Source organism: Eurytemora carolleeae, unplaced genomic scaffold (genome assembly GCF_000591075.1).
Source record: "Eurytemora carolleeae unplaced genomic scaffold, Eaff_2.0 scaffold372, whole genome shotgun sequence".
In the NCBI taxonomy this organism is placed as follows: domain Eukaryota; kingdom Metazoa; phylum Arthropoda; class Copepoda; order Calanoida; family Temoridae; genus Eurytemora; species Eurytemora carolleeae.
Window position 1 is genome coordinate 244436 of NW_019396349.1, and position 23460 is coordinate 267895.

Genomic DNA, 23460 nt, shown 5'->3' on the forward strand with positions numbered 1-23460 from the left:
TTTCTATCCCTATATCATTGGAACCTGACGATGTAAACATTTGATATTTCAAACTTAGATAATTTGATCTAACAGAATTCATAGTTTGAAAAAACTAGGTTTTACGACATTGAGTTGCAAAGATAGAGAGATTAGAAAATCCGAGTTTGTGGCAAAGACTCAATTCCTTTATTATAAAAAATTCTGAATGATTTTATACCACAGAATTTACTTTCTCACCAGTAAAACATTTTTCTGATTTCTTTTAAGAAGATGCCAAACTTTATATCTTTGACTAAGATTTTTTTTATGGTACGGGATGAGATGGTCTCTTGATATGAAACTAGTCAAAGTACTGATATCTCACATACAACTAGTCAAAGAGCTGATATCTGATATTTAACTAGTCAAGGAGCTGATATCAGATATAAAACTATTCAAGGAGCTGATATCTGATATAAAACTAGTCAAAGAGCTGATATCTGATATAAAACTGGTCAAAGAGCTGACATCTAATATTTAATTAGTCAAGGAGCTGATATCTGATATAAAACTAGTCAAGGAGCTGATATCTGATATAACACTAGTCAAAGATCTGATATATGATATAAAACTAGTCAAAGAGCTGATATCTGATATAAAACTAGTCAAGGAGCTAATATCTGATATAAAACTATTCAAGGAACTGATATCTGATATAGAACTAGTCAAGGAGCCGATATTTGATATAGAACTAGCCAAGGAGCTGATATCTGATAAAGAACTAGTCAAGGAGCTGATATCTGATATAAAACCATTCAAGGAGCTGATATCTGATATAAAACTAGTCAAGGAGCCGATATTTGATATAGAACTAGCCAAGGAGCTATTATCTGATATGAAACTAGTCAAAGAGCTGATATCTGACAAAGAACTAGTCAAGGAGCTGATATATGATATAAAGTAGGCAATGAGTTAATATCTGATATGCAACTAGTCAAAGAGCTGATATCTGATATAAAACTAGACAAAGAGCTGATATATGATATAAAACTATTCAAGGAGCTGATATCTGAAATTAAACTATTCAAGCAGCTGATATCTGATATAAAACTAGTCAAGCCGCTGATATCTGAAATTAAACTAGCCGCTGATATCTGATATAAAACTAGTCAAAGAGCTGATGTATAATATAAAAACAATCTTATGCTGAAGAAAATCATATATTATTAATTGAAAGTAAATTTTGTATGAAGTTAATTGCAATGATGATGAACAAGACCTTAACTCCCTTTACCTGACATTTATGTTCTCTAATCAATTGTTTAAATTATTTTTAAAACTTCTCCCCACGCATTAAAGCAATTTGAACTCTGTGCGGGCATTTTTAAGCCACGAGCATTCTTTTTTACAATTAACCTAAGTTTATTTTTATTTATATTATGATATTGATTTAATATTATTAAAGCGTGATTTTCATAGATTAATAACAATACAGAAGGACACTAGATGTCGTCTTTTCATCATTTCGGAGTTTTTCGTTCACAATAACCCTGAGGTAGGAGTTACGCAATGCCGCCATGAGTTACAAGACAGAGAGAGAGCATGCGCGTAACTTCTTTGGGCTTCTGTCTCAGGGTTATTGTGAACGAAAAGCCCCTAAATGTTGAAAAGATAGCATGTAGTGTTATATCTGTATTGTTATTATTCTATGGTGATTTTGTTCTGAGAGGATCTTAAAGCTAGGACTGGGCAAAGTTCCGTTAACGAAACGGAGGTTTTCGAAAATTAACGGAAGAGTCCGTTAACAAACGGCAAAAACGAAGGGAATTTGCTGTTTTTGAAAAAAAACTCACGGTTGAAAAAGAAAATTAAATGGGATTATTTTAAAAACGGAGATTTTTTTTCTGCCTAAAATTGCATGAAATTAAAAAAAAATGTTTTTATATGTTTTTAAATGTCAACTTCTGTGTTCAAAATCGTTAACGATTTCATAAACCATTAACTATTTTTTTTGCCGCTTCGCGCCATTAACGCCGTTAATACTGTGATAGACCATTAACGGCTGGGCCCTTAATTATGTAATAACGGTTCTGTTAATGGCTGGAGCCGTTAACGGTTGTGGATAATATTGATATCGTTAACTAACGGTAATTTTTAAAATATACGGAAAATACCGTTAACAAAACGAAGTTTCGTTTCTTACCCTCTAAAACTAAAGGCTACCTGAGTTTTTATTTTAAAAACGGTTAAAACTAACCGTTCACGAAACGGCTTGAAAAAGTTGGAACGTGTCCAGCCCTACTTACAGCGCGTCAATATTTTACGAGAAACGATACGTTCAGTTTTATTTATTCCGAAATAACAATTGTTGTTGTTGAATTTGTTGATAGCCTTGGCTTTAACTTTAAACTCAACATTTTTAAGTTTGTAATTTATTTATTTTGTATTCAATAAAATAAGAATGATTATGATATGATGAATTATTGTACAGCTCGCTCGCGGATTTCTAAAACAACGAAAGAGCAAATCTGGTCTTACATGTTAGAAAAACGAGATATTCTACGAAATCATCGTAGCTAAAAATATTTAGAATTCTTTACTCTTGCAACAAAAGGTTGTTTAAGAAAATTACCTTTTACAATTTCTTTCATTTTTTTTTCAAACTCTGAACAAGATTTGAAAACTATTTTATTTCATTTTCTCGGGCAAAGACTCAATTCCTTTATTATAAAAAATTCTGAATGATTTTATACCACAGAATTTACTTTCTCACCAGTAAAACATTTTTCTGATTTCTTTTAAGAAGATGCCAAACTTTATATCTTTGACTAAGATTTTTTTTATGGTACGGGATGAGATGGTCTCTTGATATAAAACTAGTCAAGGAACTCATATATAACTAGTCAAAGAGCTGATAACTACTTAGAACTAGTCAAGGAGCTGATATCTCACATATAACTAGTCAAAGAGCTGATAACTACTATAGAACTAGTCAAGGAGCTGATATCTGATTTAGAACTTGTCAAAGAGCTGATGTCTGATTAAAACTATTCAAGGAGCTGATATCTGATATAGAGCTAGTCAAGGAGCTGATATCTGATATAGAGATAGTCAAGGAGCTGATATCTGATATAAAACTATTCAAGGAACTGATATCTGATATAAAGGGCTAGTAAAAAAGCTAATATCTGATATAAAACTAGTCAAAGAGCTGATATCTGATATAAAACTAGTCAAAAAGCTGATGTATGATATGGAACTAGTCAAAGAGCTGATATCTGATATAGAGCTAGTCAAGGAGCTGATATCTGATATAAAACTATTCAAGGAGCTGATATCTGATATAAAACTATTCAAGGAACTGATATCTGATATATAACTATTCAAGGAGCCGATATCTGATATAAAACTATTCAAGGAGCTGATATCTGATATCTAACTAGTCAAGGAGCCGATATCTGATTTAAAACTAGTCAAAGAGCTAATATCTGACATAAAAGTAGTCAAGGAGCTGTTATCTGATATAAAACTAGTCAAGGAGCTGTTATCTGATATAACACTATTCAAACAGCTGATATCTGATAAAGAACTAGTCAAGGAGCTGATATATGATATAAAACAAGTCAAGGAGCTGATATAAAATATAGAACTAGTCAAAGAGCTGATGTCTGATATTAAACTAGTCAAGGAGGTGTTATTTTATATAAAACTATTCAAGGAGCTGATTCCTGATGTAAAGAGCTAGTAAAGAAGCTGATATCTGAAATAAAACTATTCAAGCCGCTGATATCTGATAAAGAACTAGTCAAGGAGCTGATATCTACTTTATAACTAGCAAAGGAGCTGATATATGATATATAAAACTAGTCAAAGAGCTGATAAATGATATAAAACTATTCAAGGAACTGATATCTGATAAAGAACTAGTCAAAGAGCTGATGTCTGATATAAAACTAGTCAAGGAGCTGATATCTGATATAAAACTAGTCAAGGAATTAATATCTGATATAAAACTATTAAAAGAGCTGACATTTGATTTACAACTAGTTTGATAGAAAACTATTCAAGGAGCTGATATCTGATATAAAGAGCTAGTAAAGAAGCTGATATCTGAAATAAAACTATTCAAGCCGCTGATTTAGAACTAGTCAAGAAGACACACTATGGCACACTTGAATTCAAATAATAAAAAGATTACTAAAGAAACATAGTTTGCTCTACAATGGTAAATATAAACTGTAAGACTTCTATACTTTTCATCTTCAAATTAGAAATTATTAAAATTCTAAGAAAAAGCAAACTTATCATTATTCAAATTTTTATCATAGATTTTAATTAACAGAAAGCAAATTTACATCTAACAACATCTTAATATTAATCCCCAAAACTGGAAAAATAAGTTAAGTATTGAACCAGCTAGGTTACAGCATAGTTAAACCATTTAATCCATAATTAAGAATTAAACCAGCTAGGTTACAGCATAGTTAAACCATTTAATCCATAATTAAGAATTAAACCAGCTAGGTTACAGCATAGTTAAACCATTTAATCCATAATTAAGTATTAAACCAGCTAGGTTACAGCATAGTTAAACCATTTAATCCATATTTAAGTATTAAACCCGCTAGTTTACAGTATAGTTAAACCATTTTATTCATAATTAAGTATTAAACTAGCTAGGTTACAGCATAATTAAACCATTTAATCCATCATTAAGTATTGAACCAGCTAGGTTACAGCATAGTTAAACCATTTAATCCATAATTAAGTATTAAACCAGCTAGGTTACAGCATATTTAAACCATTTAATCCATGATAAAGTATTAAACCAGCTAGGTTACAGCATAATTAAACCATTTAATCCATAATTAAGTATTAAACCAGCTAGGTTACAGCATATTTAAACCGTTTAATCCATAATTAAGTATTAAACCAGCTAGGTTACAGTATATTTAAACCATTTAATCCATAATTAAGTATTAAACCAGCTAGGTTACATTATAGTTAAACCATTTAATTCATAATTAAGTATTAAACCAGCTAGGTTACAGTATAGTTAAACCATTTAATTCATAATTAAGTATTAAACCACCTAGGTTACAGTATAATTAAACCATTTTATCCATAATTAAGTATTAAGCAAGTTAGGTTGCAGTATAGTTCAACCACTGAATCCTTAATTGAATAATAAACCAGCTAGAATACAGTATAATTAAACCACTGAATCCTTAATTAAGTAATAAACCAATTAGAATACAGTATAATTAAACCAGTGAATCCTTAATTAAGCCTTAACCATTTAGAATACGTATAGCTAAGCCAACTGAACCCTAAATCAAGTTTTTAGCCATGGTAGACAAAATTGGCCTTGGGAGCCCTTGGTAAGGTAAAATTCCCTTAACTTCCCTGTAAAGTAGTTGTAAATAATTAAAACTTAGCTAAATAACTAATTAATTAATTACACCACAGAATCCTTATTTAAGCATTAAACCATCTAGGATACGTGTAATTACGTTAGAATACAGTTTATGTAGTTAAATTACTGAATCCTTGATTAAGTTTTAAACCCTGTTAGATTACTATTTAATTAAATCACTGAATCTTTAATACAAATTTTAAAATATTCAGAATATTTAAGAAGTCAAATACAAAGATATAAATATCTATTTACAGATTATGATATCTAAAATGAAGTCAGGCGAGGGCAGAGGTATAGGGAGGGATGAAGGGTGGGGGGAGAGGTAGAGGGAGGGAGGAAGAGGGTAGAGGTAGAGGGAGGGATGAAGAGGGTAGTGGTAGAGAACATTTTTCTGATTTCTTTTAAGAAGATGCCAAACTTTATATCTTTGACTAAGATGTTTTTTTATGGTACGGGATGAGATGGTCTCTTGATATGAAACTAGTCAAAGTACTGATATCTCACATACAACTAGTCAAAGAGCTGATATCTGATAGGGGGAGAGGTAGAGGGAGGGAGGAAGAGGGTAGAGGTAGAGGGAGGGATGAAGAGGGTTGAGATGGAGGGAGGGATGAAGAGGGCAGAGGTAGAGGGTGGGGGGATTTGAGGTATAGTAGAGAGGGGGATGAATATGAGGGAAAAGGGGGTGTATTACCCCGTTCCCCTCTCTTTCTTCATGTTCTATCTATATACAGATAGAGTACAGGTCGTGACACTTTTCTCCGTCTAAATTCTCAAGTTGAAACGTTATTCAACCTTTGAAACAGTTTTCATGATTCTCCACAGTTGGAATATACTAATCTTGTAGGATTACTCAGGTCCCAGAGAGCTCTTTATTAGTTCTGTAACATCTGATTTGTCCACCTTTTATCGTAAGATTGTATTGCTTTCGTTTTTGCAGGGTTTGACACTTTAATGATGATCTAACAAACAAGTTTACAGTTTCAAGGGACCAAGAATGTAAGAAAAAAGACTGAGGAATATTTGGCGCTAATCCACCAGTACGCCATGGTCAATGGTCATGCCTAAACAATTGATAAATGTGCGATCTTGAAAATAAGGGAAGAGAAAAAATGTTTTTTAAGATATATTAAACTAAAAGTTACAAACGATACACGTAATTCTTCACTCGATAGCGACAGCAATTGTAAGTTCAAGTGATCCTCATCCCGATTCACAACGGTACTTCAAAGCCTTCGTCTAAGCAAAATTTATATATATGTATATAAAACTTATAATTTCACTTTCACTTTCAATAAAAGAGACTTGCGTATTTATACAACAAAGAAAAAAGAGGATACTAATCGAATTCAACCCTTTTAGATAAAAACTTTCGTTCTCATTATTGCTCAGAAAGGGACAAGAATCAGACATAAATACGTCACTTAGAAATACGTTCACTGTCCCTTTAATGTCATTAGAAAGTGTTAATGGGTCGGGGTCACTGCTGCCCTGGGACCCCAAACTCTATATCTGTAATATTCTTGACCCCCCAGAATCCTGGCATCTCCATCTTCTGAAGCATATTGTACGGATCCTTGTTGTACCGAGCAGAGATCTCTCGAGCAAACCCTTTAAATAATCTGAAATAAAGACAAATATATAAAACTGACATGATTCAAACGGTCGTACTTGGACAAAATGTAAAAATAGCAAGACCGTACCTGAGGGGGGGGGGGAACGGGACACGTACCCCACCCCCCCTTCCTGTTTAAGATCTAATTTAAGGTGAATAATATGTTTTTCATTGTGTTAGTCGCTTTGCCACCCCCTGTTTACCTTTTGTGCCCCACCCCACTAAAACTTTCAGTTACGGGACTAGCAAGAAGTAGTTGAACCACGTAGACTAGTTAAACTAATTAATGAATCGGCACGCATAAGATCTAATTTAAGGTGAATAATATGTTTTTGATTGTGTAGGTTGGCTTTGCCACCCCCTGTTTACCCTTTGTGCCCCACCCCACTAAAACTTTCAGTTACGGGACTAGCAAGAAGTAGTTGAACCACGTAGACTAGTTAAACTAATTAATGAATCGGCACGCAAGAAAATGGTTCAACCTAGTCTACGTAGTTCAACTAGTTCTTGCTATTAATCAAACTCGGGCCCGTAACAGATAAAAAGTATAGTGTTACCCTGACAAATTGGATTGCGAACATTCAATTCAACTTCAATTTGTAAAAGTTTGTAAAAATGAATGTTCCTTTACTCTTTACGTTAATTCAGTGTGATTCATTTATGATTAAATATACTCAACATTTCTGTGATTAAGTCAATTTAACAAAGTTTGAAAGGTGTTCCAGTTGAATTATGAATCTATGATTGATATCTGTGCTTCAATCTTATGCTGAAGAAAATCATATATTATTAATTGAAAGTAAATTTTGTATGAAGTTAATTGCAACGATGATGAACAAGACCTTAACTCCCTTAACCTGACATTTATGTTCTCTAAACAATTGTTTAAATTGTTTTTAAAACTTCTCCCCACGCATCAAAGCATTTTTAAGCCAAGAGCATTCTTTTTTACAATAAACCTAAGTTTTTTAAATTTATATTATGATATTGATTTGATATCTTATTTGTATTTGTTATTTGTATTATTTTCATAGATTAATAACAATACAAAAGGACTCTAGATGTCGTCTTTTCATCAGTTCGGAGTTTTTTTTTAATTGGCTGTTTTTGAAAAAAAATCACGGTTGAAAAAGAAAATTAAATGGGATTTTTTTAAAAAAGGAGATTTTTTTCTCCCTAAAATTGCATGAAACTTTTTAGGTTTTTAAATGTCGTCTTCTCTGTTCACAATCGTTAACGATTTCATAAACCGCAAACGATTTTTTTGGCTGGAGGCGTTAACGGTTGTTCATAATATTGATATCGTTAACTAACGGTAACTTTTCAAAATAACGGAAAATACCGTTGACAGAACGAAGTTTCGTTTCCTACCCCCTCTAAAATTAACGGCTACCTGAGATTTTATTTAAAAAACGGTTAAAACTAACCGTTTACGAAACGGCTTGAAAAAGCCCTACTTTCAGCGCATCAATATTTCACGAGAAACGATATTTTCAGTTTTGTTTATTCCTAAATAACAATTGAATTTGTTGATAGCTTTGGTTTCAACTTTAAACTCGACATTTTTCTGTTTGTAATTTTTTATTTGTATTTAATACAATAATAATGTTTATAAATAATAATATGATGAATTATTGTACAGCTCTGTAATAAATGTTGCTTGCGTATTTCTAAAACAACGAAAGAGCAAATCCAGGCTTACATATAAGAAAAACGAGATATTCTACGAAATCATCGTAGCTAAAAATATTTAGAATTCTTTACTCTTGCAACAAAAGGTTGTTTAAGAAAATTACCTTTTACAATTTCTTTCATTTTTTTTTCAAACTCTGAACAAGATTTGAAAACTATTTTATTTCATTTTCTCGAGTTGTTTTATTTTTAGAATCAGAGTTTTGATGGATTTGCCGGAAATTGTAGCATTGATCCCAAGATACATTATCGAACGGATATTTTATATCAAAATACTTCAAAACCAGAAGATACCGATTGGTCTGAATTAGTTGCACATAAATATAGAGAGTTTGAAAACTATAATTTTCTAATCCCTATGTCTTTAGCAACCCAAAGTAGACCTTCGATATTTCAAGCTATGAATTCTGTTAAATCTAAATAGTCTTAGTTTGAAATATCAAAGGTTTACGCCATCAGGTTGCAAATATAAAAGAATCAAAAAGTTCGAGCTTGTGACAAAAACTCAAATCCATGACAGCTGTCTGATTGTCAGCTATGTTTTCATGTCTTGGATGCCAGCAATACCGTATTTGTCTGTTTGTGTGTTTGAGCGTATGAATCACAGACTACTCAGACTGCTTGTCTCCTTTCACAGGGTGGGCTACGTAGGCCTAAGTTGACCAGGCACGACATGCTATGTTTTTACGTTAGGTTTTTAGAGTGCCATCTCACGGTCACTAGTTGAACATAATACCCATTCAGGGGTTAAGTTTTACAACTTTTAAAGAAATACTCCAATTTTAAACTAATCCATAATTAAGTATTGAACCAGCTAGGTTACAGCATAGTAAAACCATTTAATCCATAATTAAGTATTAAACCAGCTAGGTTACAGCATAGTTAAACCATTTAATCCATAATTAAGAATTAAACCAGCTAGGTTNATATATATAATAAACCTAGATACAGGATATTGAGTAGTATTAACCTATATCCTGCTACATACATCTCATATACCTAGAGTAGGATAGTAGGATATTGAGTAGTATAAACCTATATCCTACTATATACATATTATAAACCTAGATACAGGATATTGAGTAGTATACACCTATATCATGCTACATACATATAATAAACCTAGATACAGGATATTGAGTAGTATAAACCTATATCATACTACATACATATAATAAACCTAGATACAGGATATTGAGTAGTATACACCTATATCCTGCTACATACATTTAATAAACCTAGATACAGGATATTAAGTAGTATACACCTATGATCCTGCCACATACATATAATAAACCTAGATAAAGGATATTGAGTAGTATACACCTATATCCTGCTACATACATATAATAAACCTAGATACAGGATATTGAGTAGTATACACCTATATACTGTTAAACATCTTATATATGTATCAAAAAAATTCAGCAACGAAGATGGAATTATGATTAGTAGTGTAGGATTAAAGAACAGAAGTATAGGCGACTAAGATTAAAGAACAGGAGTTTAGTAGATTTTTGGAGAATTAGAAAGAAAATAGAATTAGAAAGAAAGTAGAATTAGAAAGAGTAATTAGAAATTAGGAGAATTAGAAAGAAAGTAGAATTAGAAAGAGTAATTAGAAATTAGAAGAATTAGAAAGAAAAGAAAAAACAGAAAGAAAGGAGAATTAGATAGAACGGGGAATTAGAAAGAAAGGAGATTTAGACAGAAAGGAGAACTAGATAGATAGGAAAATTAGTTCGAAAGAAGAATTAGAAAAAAAGAAAAATTAAAAAGAAAGGAGAATTAAAAAGAAAGGGGAGTTAAAAAGAAAAGATAAATAGAACATTAAATAAATATACTCTTTTCGGGCACATTGATTAAGCGAGTAGAGCTGATCATTTCTATAATACAAACCTTTAACATTTAATACATGTTTGGAAAGCTCTTGGGCTATAAAATGTTTAAAAGAAAGGAAACATAAAAAAGAAAGAAGAATTAAAAAGAAAGAAGAATTATTATCAAAGGAAAATTAGCAAGAAAAGAGAATTATAATGAAAGGAGAATAAGAAATAAAGAAGAATTAGAAATAAAGAAGTTTAGTTTTAGAATGAATGGAAGGATAAAGTTTAAAAGACTGAGAGTATAATTAAAACTATAAATTTACTTGTGTGTTCCTTGTCATACCGAACCCAATAAATCTCTCATCAAAGATAGGAGTTTCAGCTCTAGATACGTACAAGGGTTCATACTTGAACAGGAAGTGTTTAACTTCGTATGCTATTTCAGTGGTTTCCTAGACAAATTTGAATTAAATAATTATTTATATAAACCTTCAGATTAAACCCTACCACGAGAAACCCCAGAGTTTATTCTGGGTGGCGAGTATATCCCAAAGAGAATAGAATATATATTAGAGGGGAATTTACTAGAAAAAAGTGTATAACGGCCATTTTGTTGTACTGTTTCCATACTGAAAGTGTACTTCACATATTTATGCTTTATAACCTTTTGGGCCCTGGAATATCATTTTATAGAAAATTTAAAATTAATGAAAGTGAAAGGCAAAGAGTCTAAGTGAAAGGATCATTGGTCAATTATGAAACCAGCCTATTTCATAATTTGGTTTTCTTTTAATATTAATTTTAGATTTTCTTTAAAATGATATTCCAAGGGCCCAAAAGGTTTTATAGCATAAATATGTGAAGTATACCTGCAGTATGGAAACAGTACAACAAAATGGCCGTTTTACACTTTGTTCTAGTAAATTCCCCTCTAATATATATTCTATTCTCTTTGGTATATCCAGAGATAGGAGTTATAACTTGTGATTTACACTAAATATCTAGTTATTAATTTTAAGGATATCCATAGTACTGAGTGTGTATATGCCAAGGTTGTTTATTAAGGTTAGATTAGTTAGAAACTATGGATGCGCTCTAATATACGGGAAATGTCGTCTTAATAGCAATGGACACTCAAAATTCTTCGATGAGGTAACTGTTTGCATGATTATTGGTGGAGGATGAAGTGACAACACAGTTGATGAGAGGGAAAAGGATTTTCTCTGGTTTTACAGCTGATAAGCACTAAGTGTACCATGCATTTAGAAGTGCATGAGTTTACCCTGAGATAATACCTGGTCCGGTATTGCTTCCCATTTATCCAGGTCCGAACTAAGCTGGTTGAGAAGATAAACTGTCTGATGGAACCGTCTAGCGAAGTATCTGTCGATGAGAAAAGAGAGCTCAGTCTAAAATGTTTTGTTAAGATAGAAATGTTATTTATCCTACCGTATTAAACGATATAAAAGTATTTTATCAATTTTAACATTTGTTTAAAGAGAAAATCTACTGAGTCTCTTTTTCCCACAACAAGTTAAAAAAAAACTTCTTCCAAACTGAAGCTAAAAGGGACTGTACGCTTGATTTCATGTGACCCTCCATGTAAAGATGGCAGTGTCTGATTCACAATAGTACTCTTCAATCCTTTATCTGATCAATACTGTGACAGATATTGTTGTTTTTCTAGGTTTATTAACAGTTTTTAATTCTGATAACTGATATGGTTCATTTTGGACGAGAAACCACAATTAAAAATAATCAGCTTCCAAAATTATAAACATTGATTTATCTAATTCATATTTGATCAGACAAAGCTTTTAAGGGTACCGTTGTGCATTCTTTAAATATAGGGTCACTTGAAAATACGCTTACAGTCCCTTTGCAGCTTTGAAATCTTCATAATTAGAGCTTATGTATAAATCAGTTGACGAGGTAAAAGAAAGGTATAATGATGTCAAGATTAATTATCAACACTAAAATATTTCTAAATATTGCCGGACTGATGAGCAGTTTAAACTATATTGCTCAGTAAAAACATGAAACACCAGGAACTAAAGATCCTGTATGTTGCACGTAGCAACAGGAAACCCCAGGAACTAAAGATCCTGTATATTGCTCCGTAGCAACATGAAACACCAGGAACTAAAGATCCTGTATATTGCTCCGTAGCAACAGGAAACCCCAGGAACTAAAGATCCTGTATATTGCTCCGTAGCAAATGAAACACTATGAACTAAAGATCCTGTATATTGCTCCGTAGCAACATGAAACACTATGAACTAAAGATCCTGTATATTGCACAACATTAGTTCTACCAAGTGCAACAGATTGCATAGTTTAAATTAATTAATTATAATAAAGTAATATATCTAGAAATCACCTTGTTGGTTGGCATCATGTCCCGGCTAATGCTAGATTTAACTTCGTATACAGGAATTACAAATGCACACTTCAAGCATATTCAGTTAAAGTTAATTCATCAAGGAATATTAAACAAGTAGCTGAAGTGCCCGGCGTTGCCCGTGGAATTTGAGAAATATCTTGAAAAAAAATTTCAATTTTGAAGAAAAAAATTGATTTTAAAAAACCAATTTAAACATAAGTGTCGAATAATTTACCCTATCTAACCCCTAGGGTACCCATGGGTTCCCTAAAAAATTCAGCCAATTCGGTACAGTTATAAATGACTTATAAATATATATAGGCAACATATATAAGAATGTCTTGTTTTATTATATAAATATAGAATATGAGCGAAGATCTTTATTATAATAGATTTTACTTATGAGATAATAGCATGAAAGTTAAAAGGTTTCAGGATCATATTATTAAAATTATTTTGTTGTTAAAGTTGCTCACATCTTGTTTAGTGTAAAGTATAAATTAGGCGAAACTTAAACTGACATGTTCCTAACCATAACATTATTCATAGTAAACAAAATCTTATACAGGGTTGCCCACAAAGGATGAGACTGTAAAGACGACCTGAAACTTGAATCAAACTGAAAATCAAATATGACCTTTCCAAGGTTAAATTAAGTCTACTGTCTTAAAGAAAGTCTTTTATGGAATTTTTTAATGATTTTTCAAAGAAAGGAACACGTTTTCAGTTCCAGAGAATTATAAATTTAAGGAAAAAGACTGTAAAAATTCCGTACAGTCGTCTCTGAAGTCTCATCCTTTTGGGTAACCCTGTATATGTATGTATTAATATGTAAACAAGCCGACTTATTACGGATAATGGACTTTAAAATACTTTATTTTGACAAACTTCCGCTTATACTTTCCTTGTTGCAATTTGAATGCTCAGGTTTCTGCAAAAATACCTGGAAAAAATAAATAGTTTTTGATCGCGCTAAAATTCTTAAACCTCACAATTAACGTGAATACTTTAAAGGAATTGAGTCTTTTCCACAAACTCTGATTTTCTAACCCCTATGTCGTTGCAACCCTTTGTTGTATACCTCAGATATTTCAAACTATGAACCTTTTGTTCTATACTTGTACACTGTACATTACCTCTTGTTCCTCTACTATGTATACACGTACAGTAAACATTACCTCTTGTTTCTCTACCTTGTATACACGTACAGTGTACAGTACCTCTTGTTTCTCTACCATGTTGCACGTACAGTGAACATTACCTCTTGTTTCTCTACCTTGTATACACGTATATGTATACACACTGTACATTAACTCTTGTTCCTATACCATGTATAATTAAACAGTGAACACTGTACCTCTTGTTCCTATACCTAGCATACTTGAACATTGTAGAGTACCTCTTGTTCTTATACCTAGTATACTTGAACACTGTAGAGTACCTCTTGTTCCTCTACCATGTATACTCATGTACACTGTACAGTACGTATAGTTTCTCTACAGTGCATGTATGTACGTATAGCTCTACTTTAAATACTATTTATAAAGTGCACAGTACCTCTAATTTCTCTGCCATCTGCTTGGACGGTATCATGTCTGTATCTGGAACCATAGTAAACGGTGTCTGACATCCGCTCTTACCAGTGTTTCTAGCCAGGTTCTGAGGGTACCTGGAGATACAGTTCTTCAGATCTGGATTAGAGTTTTTACATTTTTCATCTAGTTTAATATCAAGGAGAATGATGACCTTTCCTTTGAAAATGGGTTGGTTTGAACTTTTAACTCAATAAATTACAAACAAAAAAAGTAAATTCATGCAAAGACCCGAATTTTGAAATTAATTTTGTTCTATTATTAAACTTTATACATATATAAAACTATAGAAAGAAATGCTATTTTAACAAATTAAACAATTTCAATAATTCCAATCAATTATAACATTGTAAAACTTCTACATTATAGAGAAAAAAGAAAATTAATTAATCCTTAAAAAAGAACTAATTAAGGATTCGAACACGTGTCACAAACTTTAATTTTCTAAGCGCTATGATTTCGCAACCCGATGGTATCAACTTATGATATTTCAAACAGAATTCATAGTCTGGAATAACAAAGGTTTACTAGCTCCTTCAGGTTGCAAGGATATAATAGTTACCTCAATGATTCTCTCCAAACTGTCATCTCTTCAGGTCTCAGGGTTAACAAATTAGCTGAAGTGTATATTTAAGCTAAAACGAAGACTAAAGATTTGTTAAATGGTAGTAAATGGTAGTTGAACTGAGAATGTAGTATTGTGGAGAATTCTTTTAAAGAATCATTTGAGACCTTTTAGACGTTTTTTCGGTGCATATTTGTTTAGCAAGAGCGCAAATTCAATCTTTAAAATCCTCATATATTGTTAATTTTTTAGGGATAATTTTGAGAAACTATTATCATCGGAAATAAGTAATTTTATTCAGTTTCTATAATGTCTCATTTTTCACAAACATTGTCTGCATATTTCCTTGAAGAAATCTGCGAACAAATTCGTAAAGAATAAGAAATTCAATATAATGATGAAAAAGAAATAATTCATTCTAACATTGATTTATTGAGAAAATTTCAATTGAGAAATATGTTCCTAACCATCTAATTAGTTAACTATAGAATTTTCTGGATTTTTTTGTCGTCGTTATTTAATAATTTAAAAAAATCAATTCTCAAAACGTAACCACCCAAATGGATAATTTTGAACGTCGACTTTGCGCTCAAACTCAGTAATTATACATCATTAAAACGTTTTATATGTCTCAACTTCATCTTAAAAAATTTCTCCACAGTACATTCTCAGTTCAACACCTTATATTGCCGGTTACTCCCTTAAAAATCAACTACTAAAAAAGATTCAATTTAGTAAAAAGACCATCTTTATGGAAACAAGACACAGCACAGGACGATTAAGAACAAAATTAAAAGAAACTAAAGCCAGAGGTCCGTACTTTATACCGATCCCAATATCAAGTTATATCCATATTTTTAATGTACAAGGCTTATAGGGAGCTTCAAATGTGAATATTTCTCTTTGTATACATTGTAAAACAAAAACAAACAAAAATTTCGTGGATTTTCAAAATTTTCAAAAATCGAATTTTGTTGGAGACAAATTTTTGAAAATTCGATCATCCATAAACCTTCCCTTGGGTCACGTAAGGTCCCACAAAAAATTGGGTTTGATCGGTTAAGCCGTTTTTACGTTTATTGGATACAAACAAACAAACAGATAGACAAACAAGCAAAGTATATATATAGATATCGAGATTAGATAAGCGCTAGAAGTTTCAATTGTATAACGGTTTAAAAAGAATAAATATGGATTAAACAAAACTGGATTTAGAACGATTTTAATAAACTAATGCAATTCGGATTAAAATAAACGGGACTATAAACGGATTAAATAAACTAAATGCAGGAAAATTTGAAGGAAACTCGATAAAGACTGGATTAGATTAAACTTAATTGGTGTGGCTTAAAGGAAAATATTGACTGTAATATGGGAAAGGAATTAAACAAATAAAAAAAGTTCGGATTAACTAAAACTAAATACGAACATGGATTTTAGAAAACTGGATTAAGAACGGATTAAATCCAAACAAATGCAGGACGGATTAAAAGGAAATTTAACTAACTTAAGAACGTATTTCAAGAGTCATGAGAAGCCTCAAAACTAAATTAAAGTGTTGAATTAATTATTAAAAGAGAATTACGATAAATTTGGTGGAAAAGGTGAATGAATAAAATGATAATTTTCTGAAGAATCCTTTCATTAAAACTTTTCAAAAAAATATTTTGACAATAGAGCACTTAAACCTAAATACAAAGTTAAAAATTAAACTTTTAATTCCTCTTCTTAAACAAATATATTTACCAATTACTACATGCGGGGATTCACAAGGTATACTATCAATTATACCATCTAAAAAATGTATTTTTTTTTTAAATTTTTAAAAATTAAAATTTACATAATTTTGAATTACCTAACATACTAAAGTTCTTTGGTGGATGTTCATCAGGATATATAATATGGAAGCTGACCTAAAAATAAAAAAGTTGTACTCAAAGGGTTCTTTTTTTTGAAAATGCACACAATGACCCAAATTTAGGAATGAGGAACAAACTAAGCATATCTTGTATCAATACGTTTAGTCATTTAATTATCAAAAAAATCCATAGATCTATTTTATTTTGCGTATAAAAAAAAAGTTCTCCAATCGTTTTTAAAGTTTTCAAATTAAGGGGACTATTGACGCTATTTAATATGACATTTATCTTCACAACAGTGGGGAAAATATTGTCGGTTTTTTTATCTTAAAAAGAATTGAAATCTGTAAATTATGTTAGTGGTATTTTCTGGAAATAATTATCGTAAGTCAATTCTATAGAGATACCACAATTACTTTTTAGACAGGTAAAAAAGAAGATTCCAGCCTTTTTTTATTTGGTTAATTTATTTAAATAAGATATAAATTTTTATATTCTACCACTTTGTATTATTGTATTGGAAGTAAGGAAATATTCTTGAAATCCCCGAAATAAAAAGTTGTAATATTGTGTTTTTTTTAAAGAGATAATCAGTCTCAAAATTTATTTTTCAATTGAACTTTATTTTTTGATTTGCCTGATTTCTAACTGAAGGATAACAGGTTCGGAGGAACTTAATGAAGACCATAGCTATAGAGTACTCAACATCAGGTAGAAATAAGGTCATAGATATAGGTCCACTCCACCTAGTATATACAGTACATAGAGTACACATAGAGTACTCAAGATCATATAGACACAAGGTTATAGATATAGGTCCACTCCATCTAGTATATACAGTAAATAGAGTACATATAGAGTACTTAACATCAGGTAGAAACAAGGTTTTAGATATAGGTCCACACCACCTAATATGTAAAAGTATAGAAGAGAAATATTTGGTAGATGAAATCTCCATGATATTTTTTTTTGAGGGGGGGGGGCAGAATAAAATTTGGAGAAGAAAATTCTGGCAGATGTCTTTCCAAGAATTTTAAATTGCAGTACATTACAAATAGTATATATTGTTGACAATATTTAATAACAATGAAAATAAAGTAACTTTTCAATTATTTATTATTTGGATTGAAAATTATGAAAATTATTTTATGTCGTCTTTATTCGACCTGTTCGCCATCTGAACAATCCAGTGCATTCTCTCCACACTAGAATGGGTTCCAATGCAGACCTAAATACATTTTACCAATTTCATTTGTTTTTAAACATTATTTATTATTCTTTCTTAGACGTTTATTTAATTCCAGAGCCTCATTTATAATCTGACAACGTAAACTAGAGGTGGCTATCATGTTCTTTAAAGCTAGATTAATTAGAAAAATTAAGCACATTTCTTAATTATTTATATGCGCAAATTGGGGTTTGGAAATTCGGGAAATTTGCAACTAATTGTGTTTGTTGGAATCTTGGTAAAATTTCTAATTTCCATATTTTTAAAAAATAATTTTCACCTGTCGAGAAGAAAGCTGTGCCCATTTATCAGCTTTGATAGCGTTTGTATGAATTTTAAATAATCTCCACCTAGGTTTATAGGAGTTTTATATAATCTCCACCTAGGTTAATAGGAGTTTTATATAATCTCCACCTAGGTTAATAGGAGTTTTATATAATCTCCATCTAGGTTTATAGGAGTTTTATATAATCTCCACCTAGGTTTATTGGAGTTTTATATAATCTCCACCTAGGTTAATAGAAGTTTTAAAAAGTTAATATGAAATTAAAGGGTCGGTCAAACAGGTTGGCAAGATGAATTTTGTCTCGTGTTTCTTATTAAAATGGATAAAAATTGTATAAAAATCTCTTTTTTATTCACTATTTGTCCATTCTAGTACATCCACCTAAATAACTTATATGTCTTACTTAATTGAGAATTCAACTTTTAAACGACACTTAGCGACAAAAAAAGTTAAAAGTTGAAAGTACAATATATATGAAACTAGTGACAGTATTATGAAATATAATCTATATACGAATGCGTCGAAAATAATCGATGATTATAGGTAGGAATATCTAAATGATTTGTTTGGAATTAAATTAATTTTTTTACGATCCAAGTTGAATATTGCAACTTTCTGAATTTGTATTGACGCTATGTTCTTCGGTATGAGCTGTTTTTAACCATTTTCTCCTTATAGACGCAAAATATAGAAGTAAGAATAGTAGCAATCACCATCAAATATTTTTCGACGTAAACCTATACCCCCCTTAATTTTTCGCGAACACTTCCTTTAAATTTAATCAAGATTTGGTTTAGAATTCAAAAATCTTTAAATTTTTTTCCTCAAGTGAAAATTAGCTGGAACAAAGACAGAAATGTTAAATTCGCCTGACGTTTCCAAAGAATTGTAGAATTTGTTCGTTGGTTGACTTGTTTGTTTGTTTGTTTGAATTAAATAAACGCCAAAAAATTATCAGAACCAAACTTTTTCATTCCAGGAAAAGTTATGACTAAACTTGGGCAAAGTGACAGTTAAAGGCTGAAAGAATACTGTAAAGAGGGGCGCGAAGCGCCAAAAGAAACTGTACTTTTTATTCCTCCTTATAGAACAACCAAAGGTCAAAACTTGTGTGTGAAATAGCGCTAATCTGAGACAATTGAACACAAGATACAGTGTGACAACTTTTAAAGGAAATGAGTTTTTACCACAACTTAAATTTTTTAATCTTTATATCTTTGATAATTCAAACTATGAATTCTGTTAGATCAATCTACCCAGTTTGTAATTTCTAAAGTTTACACTATCAGGTTGTAAAGATATTGTGATTCAGTTGCTCTCAGGAATATTTGCTTGATCTTTAAATTATTGTTCCGACCGCAGGATTTCCAAGAGAAAGGAATTGAGTCTTAGCAAACTCCAGCTACAATCTTTTCAACCAAATGTCGTAGTCCTTAGATTTTTCAAATTTTGAATTCTGTTAGAACTTAGATCATATAATCTAAGTTTGAAATTTAAATAGTTTGCAAAGATATAAAAATTATAAAATTTGAGTTTTGTGGCAAAGACTCAATTCCTTAAAGTGATCTATTTGGCGACAAATACGGATAACTGCTTGATCCTGGGATTCACAACTTAAAAAAGTTAGAACTCTGATACTATATTAAAACTGACCTATCATATACCCCCTCATCCTGTTTAATATGGGATATCTTGTTAGTTTCAATCTCAGGGTGTCGTTCTGTAGTTCAGTAAAATAAAATACAAATGTTTGGAAATTAGTTTTTAACAAGCAACACATCGAACTGGGCAATATTTAAAGGTTTTAATTTCTAAGTTCTGGATGTCCCCAATACTAATACTGATCACATCCCTCGATTTCTTATTATTTAATTCTTATATCTTTTTAACTAGTAGGATATAGATATTTCAAACTATGTATTTGAACAGATTCAATGGTTAAATTTTAAAAAATCAATTGTTTCTACCACCAGGCTGCAAAATTTTAGGGATTGGAAAATTAGATTTGAATGGAGAAATCAGCTACTTTAAAGTTTTTTAAAGTAAGATTATATAAAACCTTATAATAAAAGAACATTTTAGAAATGCTTTTCTAAAAATCATTTAGATTTTGTCTTGAAATGTTTAATGTTTATAAGTATAACTTTTCAGCAGCATCATATATATTATTATATACAGGGTCATTCACAAAGGATGAACCTTTAAAGACTTCTTTACGGAATATATTAAATCTTGTTCTTGCATTCAAGATTTCCAGAAGTTCTATTCTTTTTTATGTTCTATTCCCATTAATTTTATGTAGGTAAAAACTGAAGATTAACCTTTGATTTAAAGAGCTTTGTGTCGTCCTTTGTGGGTATTCCTGAGATGAGATTTGAAAAGCTTAAACCTGAGTAAAGCCCAAACTCGGGCTTAGATAGAACTCAAGTCAGGATTGGTTCTGAGTTGACCAATGAGAGACTGTTTAGCAAGCTTTCTCTCTGTAGCAGACAGAATGCCGTCAGATTAGCTGTGATGTAAGGAGATTTAAAATGTACAAATATAAAAGATTTTACGAAATTTACGATCATCAGCTGCTGAAGACTCGAGCATTAAAGAATGAAAACCCCAAGATTGTTGGTTTTTACTAAACTCAAGGCCATCCAAAACCAGGGTCTTTACTTGAGTTTTACTTGGGTCGAAGCAGACGCAAAGACTGGATTTTACTCGGGTTTACGCTTTTAAAATCTCATCTCTGCTCTGCCATTAAGATTAACAAAATCTGACATAATTTGTATTTCCTTGGTCTATGTTTGGTTTGATTAAAGATAGACTAAGAGGAAAGGCAGTATTGTTGGATTTTTCAATTGCTTTCTTCACCGCAACACCGGCTTCTCTAAATAATTATTTTTTATAAAAAAAGTTTTTTTTAAAATTTTTGATAATTTTACCTGTAGATAATTTCTCTTTTACACAACAGAAGTGCCTTGTAACATTTACATCTGACGCTTTTTAAACCAATGAGAAACTTAAATCATTTTGACTCAACGTTTGTTTAACAATTTGTAATCTAGAAAGTTAAAAAAAAGTTACAGCTGTTCATTGCTTTAAGAATTTTAAATATAAAACTTGAAATGAAAAATATTCTTTTTGAATCCTGGTAAATATGATGTTTGAATGAAAGGTTTACATGCATGATGTTCCTGCTCAAAAGTGTAGATATTGTTTGCAGTGTGGTCCATACTGTCATGCGCCTACATTTTAATTAATTTTATTTAAAGGGACTGTCCTTGGAATTTCAAGTGACCCTTTTTGTAAATAATGCCCGATTCACGTGTGCATATTAAGTCGTCATCTGATTCCGTATTTATCAACTTTGTCTAAAAACCTTCATATTTATTTTTAATTTTTAGAATAAAGATGACAGAAACCTTAACATCCAGGAAACCTGTGTATAAAGGTTAATACATATTAAATAAAAAAACTTTTGATTTTCTAAACACTATATCTTTGTAACCCGATGTCGTAGACCTTAGATATTTCAAATTGTTAGATCAAATAATTTAAGTTTGAATTATCAAAGATTTACACCATCAAGTTGTAATATATTCAAGTCTCAAGGAGGAGGGAAGGAAGATATAAGGTGGGAGGAGAGATAAATGCGAGTTTGTGGCAAAGACTCAAATCCTTTTTGTTTTGACTCATAGGGATGTTTTTGTGGGGGGGGGGGGGTTCAGAAACCCCAGCATTTGTTCTTGGGTCTGAATCTCATATTTATCGGATTCCTATACCTGGAGAAGAAAAAAAACATAGCAAAGGTGGAGAAACACGTTTGCCAGGGTGAGAGGTAGGACATACTGGATCCAACCAGTCTGTGATCTACCCATTGATAATCTAATAATAATCTAATAATAATCTAATAATAATCTAATAATAATAATGATAATTCAGAGATTTTGATTCAGCAAAAGACAGAGGTTGCAAAAGATATTTGAGTTTGATGAAAATGACGTTTTTAATTATGGATTAATTCCGCTCCATAGCTATATTTCCATATTTCATTAAAGTACAATATTTAAACAAAATATATCCGCCCCATCCACCTATCTTGATCTGTTATTAAGTTTCATGTATATAGTTTTGAGTGAATAATAATGATAACTTTCAGAGATTATCGATCGCTTCTCATTTGAGAGATTTTAAAACCTTTTTGTTCAATCTTAACTGTTGCCACATTTCAGGCCGAAAAGCCGGATTTTATTCAAAATTTGACCTTTATCATTACATCAAGATTCACAATTATATTTTTACTTTTGATTGAATCTCTACGAAAATAACTAGATTGCTACAAAATGTTGCATGATCAAATTTTTTTTTTTTTTAATGATTCGAATAACTTATATCAGCCCTTATCTTTAATTACAGCAGAGTAAATACCAAATTGTTTAAGATTTTTTGATACCCTTGACAAAAAATTAGTTTTACAGCAAAAATAACGAAAATGATATTACAATCACATATACAGAATGCAAGGAAACTAAAGAGAGAATTTTTTTTATTCATTGTTTCAATAGATTTTGTTCACACCTGTTAATTCTTTTCAATCTTCAGCGTAAACGGTAGGATAGACTAATACTAAAGGGGTTGTTCTATTTGTTGGATAGTGCCAAGTATTGTTTATTCAAAGGGATTGTTCAAATCAGTTCTTTTATTGATTATCTACTAAAGGAATTGAGTCTTTGTAACAAACTCTGATTTTCTAAAACCTATATTTTTTCCACTTGATGGAATTCATAGTTTGAAATATCTAAGGTCTACGGCATTGGGTTGCAAAGATATAGAGATTATAAAATCATAGTTTGTGACAAAGACTCAATTCCTTTGAATTATATTTACTATAATTTTGTAAACATTTGATGTTTCTATAAAAATATAAATATCTGAGTTTTGAATTAAACTTTCTATATATGTCTGGAATGTTCTAGTAGATGAAAGGTTAAACGGTTTCCATCTTCAGAGACGTTAATATCCGACTAGGAAATATATCTAAATATA

General features: G+C 31.1%; 1 protein-coding gene across 1 annotated transcript; it reads right to left on the bottom strand.

The window, feature by feature from the left end:
- Positions 1-6860: 6860 nt before the first annotated feature.
- On the bottom strand, positions 6861-22299 carry LOC111701473 (beta-1,4-glucuronyltransferase 1). The gene is made up of 19 exons (XM_023472763.1): positions 22197-22299; positions 21609-21659; positions 21357-21391; positions 21207-21301; positions 20080-20146; positions 18421-18490; positions 18079-18140; positions 17550-17658; positions 16909-16966; positions 16800-16847; positions 15051-15105; positions 14454-14565; positions 13801-13839; positions 12894-12962; positions 11809-11922; positions 10837-10965; positions 9629-9686; positions 7199-7265; positions 6861-7002 (listed from the first exon to the last, which is right to left on the bottom strand). The coding sequence occupies exons 1-19, from the start codon at positions 22290-22292 to the stop codon at positions 6861-6863; spliced, it is 1476 nt and encodes a 491-aa protein (XP_023328531.1). The 5' UTR covers positions 22293-22299.
- Positions 22300-23460: the final 1161 nt, after the last annotated feature.